We start from the raw sequence: 12,296 nt of genomic DNA, 5'->3' as shown, positions 1-12,296 counted from the left end.
CCGTCACTCACTCAGTCAGTCAGTCACATACAGACCCGTGTGTAGGGCTGACCCCGGCAGCATTTGCCCCTGCTATCTGCTCCGTCTCAAGGTCCCATTCACAAAGCAAACTGCGCTGATGATACTGAAGCACAAACACGCCCATAAAGTTTCACATGTCCGTGCAGTTTGCTCTTGTTTTGTGTCTGATTGTGGAGAGGTGCTGTCTGCACCTCCACTCTCTGCTGTGCTCTCAGGCATCAGGTGAGCGCACGCTGAAGGATCTCAACTCCACGCACAGATGGATGATGAGCAGGGAGAGGAGGGGGCAGCTCTTTGAACAGTTTATTGTAAAGCCCAGACTCGACAGGTGTTTACTAGTGTCTGTCTGTAACGCAGCTACATTTTATAAACAACCGCGCAGCAGCAGCTCGTCCATATGATAAACCCTGTCATGCGTAACGGACCGTCTCAACATGTGGACAAGGTGTGCCGGGGTTGAGCCTCGCACAGCCCTGGACTGATTGATCTCCCGATTATAATAAAATGACAACATATTATTAACAGATTGTTTTTACAGATAGATACATTTTGTGATCATCAGTGGGACAGCTCTTATAACACTACGCCACAGTTACCACCAGCTCTGCAGGCGGTAATATTTTCACTCTAACTGCGCGGTTGCTGTTTGTGAATCAGGTGAGGCTCTGCTTTGCATAGAAAGGGGCTGAATTTGCCCCGAATCTCTGCATAATGATTCATTTAGATATACGCAAACGGCACCGGAGCACAGAGACACTGCTTAATGTTTGAAATTATCTTTGTCATTTTGTTTATTGGACCTGCTGTTTTATGTGAGGTATTTACTTGAGTTTGAAGCTTTACTTACAATGCAACAACAGTATGAAGGGATAGTAGCAAAAGATGTCATTTTTTGCAGCTACACCGCTGAAAGTAACGCCTGCATAACACCTAGCTGCGTAACAACCATCCTTGTGTTTTCGTGCAGGACCATCCTGAGAGACAGCGGCTTCTTCCGGTACCTCCACACCGCAGAGATAGTGAGCGGGACGATGCTGGTGTTCGGGGGAAACACGCACAACGACACATCCATGAGCCACGGCGCCAAGTGCTTCTCCTCCGACTTCCTGGCCTACAGTCTGGGTCAGTAACACACACACACACACACACACACACACACACACGCAGAAAACAACATCAGCGTCTCCTGCAGTCTGCTCGCCCAGCCTCACTCACAGTGTTTCTGCTTAGCATGCATCATATTTATTTTTTTCTGCACCGAGCTGCTTTGCATTCATACAGTGACACAGGCTCACACCTGGGAGCTGCTCAGTACAACTGCAGTGTTTTGTTGTTGGACAAGCAGCTCTACTGGAGCAACAGAAGGTCAAATGTCACATCTCTACCCCCTATTCATACCTAATACTCTGAATAATGTAGTCCCAGGTTTTCATGCAGTGTAGCGCGTGTCATATATATTCATTCGGTGTGATTTTCCTGGATAGAGGAGGTGAAGCTGGGTGTTGGCTGAGCGAAAGCTACGTTGTTTTTTTGTTTTTCCAGAAAGTTTTTTCTGCTGTGGCTTTGACAGTTTGTCTTCATTCAAAGCCCCCGTCGATCAGTTTGGAGGTAGCCTGTATATTTAGCTGTCTGTCTGATTTCCAGACATCAGCAAACATTAAAAGCCTATTGATAGCTCCCTGGGGCCGTCTTGCTCCGTACACCCTATCACAAAAAACAAACGGAAAGCAATCCCAGGAAGAGCATCCCCTCCAGCTGCAGTTCACACTCGACTCCTTGAGGATTTCGTGGTGAAGGTAAATACAAAGCGATCAAAGTTTGATAATGTAAGCAGTAAACTGATCAGTGGGATTCACTCAGAAGCCTCGGGGGTTTCCTCTGAAGTCTCTAATGTTTATTCTTGTGCTTTTTACTGCAAAGGAGCCGTTAATCAAGACACTTAACCCCCAGTTTGTTTAGAACAGCTGCTCAGCAACAGAGAGACAGCAGTACAAAACAGCCCCTCCTCGTGTATCTGTATCATAGACTGTATGTAAGAATCTTATTTTTTGGGAGCCATAAGTGACATTACTCAGGTGTCTCAATTCAGGGGCTGCATCCTACGCTGATGGATCATTCATAGCCTGTGCAGACCACAAACGCTGAGCTAAATGAGACGGTACGGTCTATGCAGGACTTCCTGTTTGCGTCACCAGCTTTTCCCTTAACCTTGCGTCCTTGCGTCACCAAACACAGCTCCTGTCGCGTAGCAACAGGTGGCTAGCAGGCTAACTAGCTAGCCTAACTAACGTTGCGTGACTTAAAGGAGCAGTTCGCCCCTGGAAAAAGCCGCTGTCAGTCAAAGCTGGTGTTCTCTGTAATCGATAGAAGCAATAATATTTGAAATTGGCGCCATAGCTGTGGAGAAAGTTGTACAAACAGCTCGTGGTTTCGCTCATTCTACATTCCTACAACACCCAGCATGCATTACGCCCCTCCCTCTGAAAGGAACGGCCAGCGAGAGTGAAATACGACCGTTTCCGCTGCAGGCAACGGCTCAGAGCGTTACAGAATCTGAAATACGACGAGAATATACCGGTGGATCGTCTAAAAAATCTTCAGGTCTGCAGTCTACATTTCAAACCTTGTGATGTTGTGACATGACATCGGAGGCGGGCGTCCTAGATTGAGGAAGTGTAGTTTAGCAAGCTGTCTTTTGTCTGGTGGAGGTTTTCCAGGGTCCATTGGAGAAGCGGATAGCGTCCTCCAAAGGCACAGAGCGAAATTGCACTTTTTTCCTACCATAATGGCACTAGCTCCCCATGATAGCATGACAGGACTGAGGTTGAAAATCAGCGAACTGGCCCTATTATTTTAAGGATAATTTGTGTCAAGGCTCCTTTCGTTATTTTTAACATTTGTATCTCTATCTTTTTCGATTGACTTGAAACCAAAAACGTTGACAGTTAAAGTGTATTCCTCGGCCGTTTGAGAGTCTGCAATGTCGTTTGGATTGGCGCGCAATGAATCATGGGACATGTTGGGCTACGACTGATGCACCCGTTGGATCCTTCGCGGCCCTGGAAAAGGAGGACGCATTTGTTGGCCGCATCTGAAGGAGCCTTCGACATAGGACATCCTTCGAAGCGCCGCTGCAACGCAATCGGCCTTCAGATACGTCCTGCGCAGGATGCAGCCCCTCGTACGACCTAACGCTGAGCTAAGCATCACTGTGGTTGCTGTTGTAGCTACTTGTTAATGACAGGTAGCCACAGCGTAAAGCATAGCCTGCTTTATTGTCTATTGTGCCCTAAATGGGAGCATAATGTACAAATAGAACATCATGCTGTAATGAAGAAGACTTCACACTAGTAATTGGGACCAGTGGAGTTGCCCCCTCTGTGCCATCAGAAAGGTTTATAGCACTTTCATATTGTCTTACCTGAGGCTCCATCCACTTCCTGTATACAGTCTGTATGAGGAAGCAGCAGAGTGTAGGATATCTATCGCTAAAATGTGGCCATGAAAGGTGGATTGTAGTCTAAATTACTACTGTACTGTTTTGCTTTCTGACTATTATCCCATTTAAAGTCCTCTGATTTGTCCTTCAGGCAGATCACACAGCTCTGTCAGAATCCTCACTGGCTTCCTCATTTTGCTAACCGCCTTCAAACACTGTAAATTGAGTCAACCTCCTTCCGCAGCGCTGTCATAAACCGCTCATTAATGTGAGGCTTCAGTCTGTCTGGATGGGAGGGAGAATTCCCTGCAGGCCGCAAATACGGCCCCGGGACATTCTTCTGTGTCATTACGAAGATGATTGACAGGCGGAGAAATTACAATCCCCCTCCCTCCCTGCATTGTGCAACCAGCTTTTTTGTTCATGAGAGATGCATGTGAGGACACAGATGACGGTCGGAGGCTGCAGCAGGACGTGTAGAGGCATCACTCTAATTAATTCTTAGCATATTGTCCCATATATACATTTAAGGTACCACATGCGCTCTCTTGATTGGCATAATGAGACTAAACTCATCTGGTCGCAGCAGGAAACATATTGTTTTTGTGATTTCCCCGGAGAGTTTCCTTTTGAGTCAAACTTTAGAAATTAAAGACTTTCACGTTTTGGTTGTTTTCCCCTCCCTCAGCTCTGACCCCGCTCTCCTCCCTGCCACTCATCATCCTCTGTACGAGTTTGTAATTGGACAGAAAAAAAAGACTAGTAGACTATTTTTCTCACCCAGCTGCAGGGTCGCTGTCAGAAGCAGCAGCTCTGTAATTGTCTGGTAATTACAGTCGAGATGAGCTCCGCGTTGAGGACTAATCGCCCCCCCCTTAACAAGCTGAACTCAATTAGAGTGCAGAATTTAAGGGCTGTCCGCTGTCCTGACATTGGTAGACAGTGTCATCATAAATCTCCACTCACAGGGGCTATGCGCCACACTACCCGCAGTACCGCTGCAATCCACCAGAGGGCAGTGTCCGCCTGCGAATGTGCAGCTCTCGCAGATGTCACGCTCTCCTCTGGGAGACCATGATGACTTGCACTGCATTGTGCTGAGTGAAGGTGATGTACTGCAGTCACTGTTCTCTGCTCCAGCAGCTTTGACTTTCAGGCTCACACGCCAGCTCTTTTTGTCGCTGTTTGTTTCTTTTGTTGTTTGTGCAGACTCATGATAGGTGTACGCTGTCACACACTGCTGCAGACGTATTCAAATACAACCCGAAAGAAATCCATCACCATATTCATTCATTACTTCACCCTGACAGAGTTCACCGAGTGATTCTGAGGCAAAGACGTCTCGACCTCGAGGTTAAAACTTTTTGGATCAAGGTTACACATAACTTGTTCAAAAGCAATTCAGCAAATACATTTTATCCATCCAGCCATTAGCTATACCGCTTATCCTGTTCAGGGTTGCGAGGGGGCTCATTGGGCAAGAGGCGGGGTTACACCGTGGACTTAATATCAATCAATCACAGGGCTGACACATGGAGACAGACAATCATTTACACTCACAACAACGGGCAATTTTAGAGCACCGGTGAACCTAACGAGCATGTCTTTGGACTGTGAGTGAAGCCGGAGTACCAGGAGGAGACATTCATAGAAAGGCCCCCTACGCCGGAACCGGGATGCGAACCAGGGACTTGAACCAGGGACCTTCTAGCTGTGAGGGCTAACCGCTGCTCACCAATCTCCACTATCTGCCTACACGAGTCTCATCTTTTAGACGCACATTTACCAGAGTTTCCATCGATGCCGGCTGTAGGCTGGACATTAAAACATTTTCAGCCGACTACTTTGTTTCATTTTAAAAGTAATTTCTCGGAGCCTCTCCTTCCTCCTGAAACCAACAAGCCGTTTTGCCATTCAAAGGTCAGACCTTAGCCACGATTGGCTGACAGTATTTGGAGTGACAGGGTAGGCCCTCCCCCATGTGTGCGATCCTACGCACGGTCACTCCAAAGTTGTAGAAAACATGGCTGCTCTAGGATCAGTTATTCGGCCTTGTATGTACCAGAATCGCCAGGAGGTATCGGAGTGGTGAGTTGAAATCTTGACGACGACTTGACTACAAGCTCGTGCAAGAAGGCAGCCTGAGGTGAATGACGATTGGTCGATTGCAGGGAAAGCACAATCCTATGTAGAAACCTGCCGCTGTTCTGAACGGCCCATTTCAGAAGCGACCTTTTGGCAACCTTGTAATTCTGGGAAAACACGGAATTATGCAGTTTTCACTGTGAACAATAAACACCCAAAAATGTGAAGCCCATGCAGAGTATGAGAATATCCATTCAAAAGATAAGAGAACGTAGTCGGTGTTTTTATCAGTTTGTATTACTGTGTTCGTTTCTGAGAGGAGGAGACCTCTATCAATAATTCAGCCTGCTGTAAAACCTTGCAACGAAGAACACTGAAGGAATCCTAACAGAAGAACTTTGCTAAAGTCTCGGCGGCAGCTTGCAGTCCCTCCTGACGTCCTGTTTCTGCAGAATTTTCTACATAAAACTGCTTATTCAATGTTTTTACAGGTTTTTGATTCCTCAAACCGGCAGCTTTATCAAATTATCCATCATTATAGATATGAATAATAGTCACTGTAGAGAAACAGTGACATCTTTTTTGCCCAGCTCTTGTCCCAATATGATTAATAGTCACAAAATGAAGTTAACTCTGCCTGACTTTTCTTCCCTGTTTGCATTTTCTTTTGAAAATCTTGTTACTTTTAATTTGCGTTTTATAAATCCCTCTTTGGCTGACGCGCTCATATTGAATCGTATGCTCACGTTGGCTTTGACGGGGGTCACGAGCAGACTTCAGTTTAAGGGGTCACGGGCCTAAAAGCAGAAACAGACATGCCTGGATACGTTCTCTCGCCCTGAACGTCGCCCCCGCCTCCATCAGACCCTCACTGTCTGGGTCAAGGTTACTCTCCCGACTGACTCATTGATTGACACGAGGTTATGAGCTGTCAAAGGTCTCCCTAACCACCCGTGGCATGCCAGCTGAATTTGCAACCGCTGAAGACATGTATGATTTAACACTTGGGGTCAGCTGTCTGACCTCTCTGTGTCTTCTTCTCATTCCAGCGTGTGATGAGTGGACGGTGCTGCCTCGACCGGACCTCTTCTATGACGTCAATCGCTTCGGACACTCGGCCGTGTTCAGTGACAGGTAATCATTCACGCAGCACTTCACTTAAAGCAGTCGCAGAGAGGCTTCATGGGTAATAAAGCAGCTAAAATACTCTGTGATGTGAAGAAGAAATAACTGGCCTATCAGACATGAACTCAAACATGCCACTGGACTTACACTGCTAGTGCTTGCTCATGTGGACCGTCGGGGTTTTCATTTAGAGATGATAATAACATACAACATGTGCTTCATTGGATCTAAATAAAGTGATTGCACAGACTTAAAAAAGACCTGTGATCGGGCGCCGGCTTAGCTTAGCGGTTAAAGCCGCCGCCCCATCTATAGAGGCACAGTCCTCGATGCAACGGCGCCGAGTTCAACTCCATCCCTCGGCCATTTGCTCCAGGTCATCCCCGCTCTCCTCCCACATTTCCGACTCTATCCACTGTCCTCTAACTACGGCAAAAAGCCTAAAAATGATTTAATAATAAAAGAAATAACGACTGGCCTGAGACAGCCACAGATTTCTTCTTTTTTTTTTTGTCTGAGAGTTTGATTTATTGATTGTTTTCTGGATGGAAAGAGAGTTTCTACCAATATAACAGCGAACCTTCTGAACCAAACTGTTTTCACAACGATAATGTTCAAAGCTGTGACAAAGCTCAGGTACAAGGAAAGTAAGACGAACTGGAAAAAGCATCACAGCAGCATCTATTTTGCGATCTACACCGGCTGCAACTACAGCAAAGACGAGTCTCAGAGTGAGCCAATGGCAGTTGTGATCCCTGGCCATAAACAGGGGCGGCTAAAACAGTGCAGTCTGTCGGAAACAGTAGAAGAAGACAACTTTGCAACCAACTTGCAGATTTATTTCACAACTGTGCGTAAACTCTCTCTCTTTATGTCGGATGTAGAATCAAATGAGAATGAATGAATAGGATTGGTTTACTCAGATGTTGAGGAAATGTAAATATTCATTGCTCTTTCAAACTAATCTCGCCCGCTCATCGACTCATAGACTATCAGTAACTTCAAAAGGAAACTGAAATCGAAGTTGGCCAAATGAAGAGATCACATAGTTTAACATGGATTCCTTGGTTGTGTGCATGTATTTACATTGCAGTCAGTGGCTTTCTACGCTTCACTGACGTGCGGCGGCGGGGAAAAATAGACTTGACGCGTAAGAAAACGAAGCAGTAGAAAATAATGGCCACCTCCCGCGCAGCACACGCGGCTGGTGGAGATTGCAGCATTGAATATCATTGGAGCGGTTCTGTCCCGACACATGCGTGTCAAAAACACGCTTCAAATACGTGGCCTGTGCAGATTCCCCGTTAGGCGAGTCAATGGTGATATAAAAGGAAAGAATGTTCAGGTAAAAAACATGTAATCCAAACTCTAAAACCGAGATAAACACCTTCAAACCTCCAAAAGTTGGTTTCACACATCTGAGCTGATCACCCCGTTCTGACGATTTAGACGTGTCAGGTGAGGACAGACTGAACTCTCGGACATCCTCACACCGAGAGTGGAAACAGGTCTGTCCTCGCGACAAATTCAAAAATCTGAATAAAATGAGCAGACACAACGAGTGCAGATGCTTTCAGACGAGGCACAGCGGGTCGCTGAATAGTGTGATGAGTTTGAAGATTATATGAATCATATGCTGTGGCCTTCACAGTCACCGGATCTGAATGAGTACACTCCAGCACTGCCATCAAATACAAAAATGAGGGAGTATCTTTCACATGAATAGCATTATATACCTCCTGAAGTTCTGTAGTACCATTATATATGTTATACTTTAGAGAGAGAAAGATAGCACTCTGCATTGAAATGACTGCAGGGTACGGAAACATGTTCTGAGACTCCCCGTTTTAACCTGATTTCTCATGGTAACCTCGTTTCCTTCATGCATGTAAACCAGGGTGACAGCTTTCATTTCCACCAGGGCCCACACATGTTTAATTATGCTCTCATGGTATTTAAAGGCATGTTATGATGGAATATGTTATGCAAACATGTTCAGCACGCATCTCTATCTGACAGAAATGTGCGCAGAGACGAGCTAAGTTTTACACGACGGGACTTTTCAGCCTTTCTGCAGGGAAATTACCTTCCATGGTTCTTTTATTCATGATCACAGCTCTGCACTTGGAGCATGGTAATGTAGGTACAATCTGGACACTGCACACACTCAGCAGATGCAATAGGTGAAAAATGAGAAATATTAAAATATTCGCTACTTTAGTGGGAAAATGTAAAGCCTGCTATGCGTGTCTGAAGTTATGAATTTAAGCCTCTTCTTGCAGAAAAGCTCAGAACAGAGCCGTGATTCTCCAATGGGGATCAAACACAACACACCAAAGCTGTTATTACTTAAATATCGCGTCTGGGGCGCCGGTTAAGCTCAGTTGGTAGAGCAGGGGCAACGTATGCAGAGGCCACAGTCCTCGAAGCAGCGGCTGCAGGTTCGACTCCTGCCCTCAGCCCTTTGCTGCATGTCATCCCACACTTTCCTTCTTCTCGTATTTCCTGACTCTCTATAGCTCTAAGGGCAAAACTGGACCAAAAAAATCATCTTAAATGTTGCTTTTACGCAGCTGAAAACATGACGTAGGAGCTCCGACAGAAGATAACGTAAGTCAGAGATTATCAGAAAGGAGACGGTGCGCTTGAATCTTTGTCTCCTGGGTATTGCCACTTCCTCATCCCCTTCAGGAGTAATGTATATGTAAGGTTAGACGACATCTACTCTCATTGTGCTGCCATCTTGTGCCGGTGACGTCTTTTGGAGCCTGCGCAGTGGAGATCGGCGGGTGGAGCGCTGATAACTATGCCGCCACTTCCGCTAACCACGACACATGTTTAACCCCATGAAAAAAGAAAAAGAAAACTGCAAAGATCCTGCACGTCCTCCACAACCAATCAACATAGTTTAACATTTCATATTAAAACTTCTGCTTGAATTAAAGTCCTGAATATTTATGTATGTACTGGGATATTGATCAGTTATGATTTTAAAAGCTCTTTACAGCCCTCATTTTGTATTCAACTCTTGGTTTCTTCCACTTGACCTTGTAACTGGATTTTTCAGTGTGCAGACATAAATCATTTTTTAAAATTGAGTTTGCAATTCTTTAATATGTACTCATAAGAAATCTGTAAACTGCTGCACGGTCTTTTCTTCCAATAATCTAAATCAGTTAAACTCCACATGCTGAGCGGACAAAGAAAACCCGAGCACAGGCGTACAAACTGTAAACTCTGTGGTGAAAGAAAGGCAAACACTTGTAACCAAGGACATCTGACTGAGACAGCACTACTGAAAAGCTTACCTCAGAAAATCACCTTTTGTGCACCCATACATGACTCTTCATTGTTTGTCTGCGGTGTGAATAGATTGTGATGGGGAAGGTGTTGCGATCAGGGGGGATGACTCATCTGTAAGTATTATCTGCATCGCCAGCAGAGCAAGACACGGCGATCCATATTAAATTATACATCCTGTTGTAGAGATTGAATCACATATTAACATGAAGCACCAGCCCTGTTTGAGTCAATCCCCGCTGATGACTCCTGTTCCTCAGGAGCAATTAACAGTTTGTTCAAGCGTTCATTGATCACATTCAGATTCAACACAACCACCAAGTCCGAGACAGAATCTAAAGCAGTAACGTTTCAGTTTATTTATTAAGGTTTTCATAAGTAATATACAGTGAAGGTTTAACACAAAATGAAGCATATTAGTGGGAAAAATTAAGTCTAGAGGGCATGAATGAGTCAATTTATACTGTAAGGAACATCACTGAAACCATAATTCAGCCTCTTTGCCCTCCAGTCGATATTTAGAATTGATTTTTAAGTGTTTACTTTTAAGGCTCCAACAGAGTTTGGAGATTTGTTTTGGCCAAACAGATTCTCAACTTCGGATCCAGCTACAAAACCCTGCTAGCAATCCCCCGTCTTAAACTTCAGACTGAGGCGGAGAGCGCTGCTTTTACTGCCAGAGCCTCCCCAAAGTTTGAAACGCTGTCATGAGATTGGCACACCAACAGGCGGCGATATAACCCAGTCATGCAAAGAAGAAGAATCGCGGCCAATCAAAAGTCTGAAATAATCTATTGCCGGAAGACTACCTGGCCGGCTGCAATGGCAAAGTGCATCCCGACGCCTTTGTTCCTCAAAATAGTGGACGAGTAACTGTACGCATGTGTAAACATAAAAAAGTCCCGTTAGCGCGATAACGGCGCACAGCCTGACGTCACGAGCAAAACGCAGTTTACTCCGTCTACATGTCTCCATGGAAACGGAGTTTCTAAAAGTCTTCACCCTGGCTGGAGAATTTTTATTTTTTTATTTTTTATTTTTTTTACAAAAGATCAATTTTCAGTGACCTAAAATGGCGTGTGTGGACGAAACGCCGAGAAAAACCTTCGTCTTGAAAAATACCTGTGTAGACATGGCCTTAAGCTTTCAGTAAAGGTTTTCCAAAGTGCTATACAGTAAGGGTTTAAAACAAAATGATGAAACATTAGTGTAAAAAACCCGAGTCTAGAGTTCATGAGTGAGTCAGCTTAAACTGTAGAAGACATCACCTAACCCCGAATTCAGCTTTCTTGCTCTCTGATTTTTAGAATTGATTTTTAAGTGTTTACTTTAAGGCACTCCAAGGTCTGGCTCAACAGATTGGAGCTATTTTTTGCCCAAATTTTATCTACCTCAGATCCTGCTATAAAACCCTGCTAGCAATCCCCCCCGGTCTCGACTTCAGACTGAGGCGGAGAGCGCTGCGTTTGCTGCCAGGGCCCCCCAAAAGTCTGATCAGGCTTCATTTTAAAACTCCTCCTGCTGCTGCTTCCTCAGCGACTTCCTTTAAATATCCCAACAACAACCCATATACAGTATCTACACAATGGTGCCTCGTCATTTTAAACTGCTTTTGGATGTCCCTACTTGTAATGGATTAAGGGTTCTAACTGGAGCCACAAACCACCAGGAAACAAGGGTTGCAATTAATTGTCCGTTTATTTCACAACCAAGGAATGAGGAATGATGTTGATTGCCATGGTCCTAAACAAAATACAAACAATTAAATCAGCCTTTAAAAATCACGATATTCACAAGTACCATCAATTATTTCACATAATGACCGGCCAATACACTTTTAAATGAGAGCAAATATCAATAAATCTTTCTTAATTCTTACACTTAAAATCCCAAGAAATAAAGGACTGCTACTTACACTGAAGATTGTTCTAAAGAGACAACAAGGCAAACGTCTACAAACACACAGTCCTGGTGAGATGTTTGGAGACAAAGAGGAGGAGGCCTCAGCCAGGCCTCTATTTATAATGCAGGTACTCTGAACTAACACCTGGTGTCTCTCCTTGAGGGGATGAGGGGAAGGGAGCCTGTAGTTTCTAACAGCCGTCCCCGGATTTGTGCAGCAAAGACGGTTCATTTACTTTCCTCAGTGATTTCAGGAATTAATCTCCGAACAGGGTGCATGTATTCTCGACCTTAATGACCTTAGCACTCTGAATCCTTCCATATTTGTTTTAAGAAACACCATTTTAACTAAAGATAATCTAATTCAGAGATTGGTACCAACACAATAGATTGTTAGGAAAAATGAGCCATGGCAAAGAGCTCC

At 44.8% G+C, this 12,296-nt stretch overlaps 1 protein-coding gene across 1 annotated transcript in view; it reads left to right on the top strand.

Moving 5' to 3' along the window:
- atrn (attractin) overlaps positions 1-12,296 on the top strand; it is a 180,017-nt gene that overhangs the window by 35,755 nt on the left and 131,966 nt on the right. The window contains exons 10-11 of the mRNA XM_069661237.1: positions 989-1,143; positions 6,595-6,679. Coding sequence (XP_069517338.1) covers positions 989-1,143; positions 6,595-6,679 — 240 coding nt within the window. The remainder of the gene's footprint in view (positions 1-988; positions 1,144-6,594; positions 6,680-12,296) is intronic.

The sequence above is a fragment of the Semicossyphus pulcher genome, unplaced genomic scaffold (genome assembly GCF_022749685.1).
Source record: "Semicossyphus pulcher isolate SPU_LCO1_2020_fin unplaced genomic scaffold, fSemPul1.0.p SCAF_14, whole genome shotgun sequence".
NCBI lineage: Eukaryota > Metazoa > Chordata > Actinopteri > Labriformes > Labridae > Semicossyphus > Semicossyphus pulcher.
Note: the sequence above shows the minus strand (reverse complement) of the source record. Positions and strands in the feature narration are given on the sequence as shown.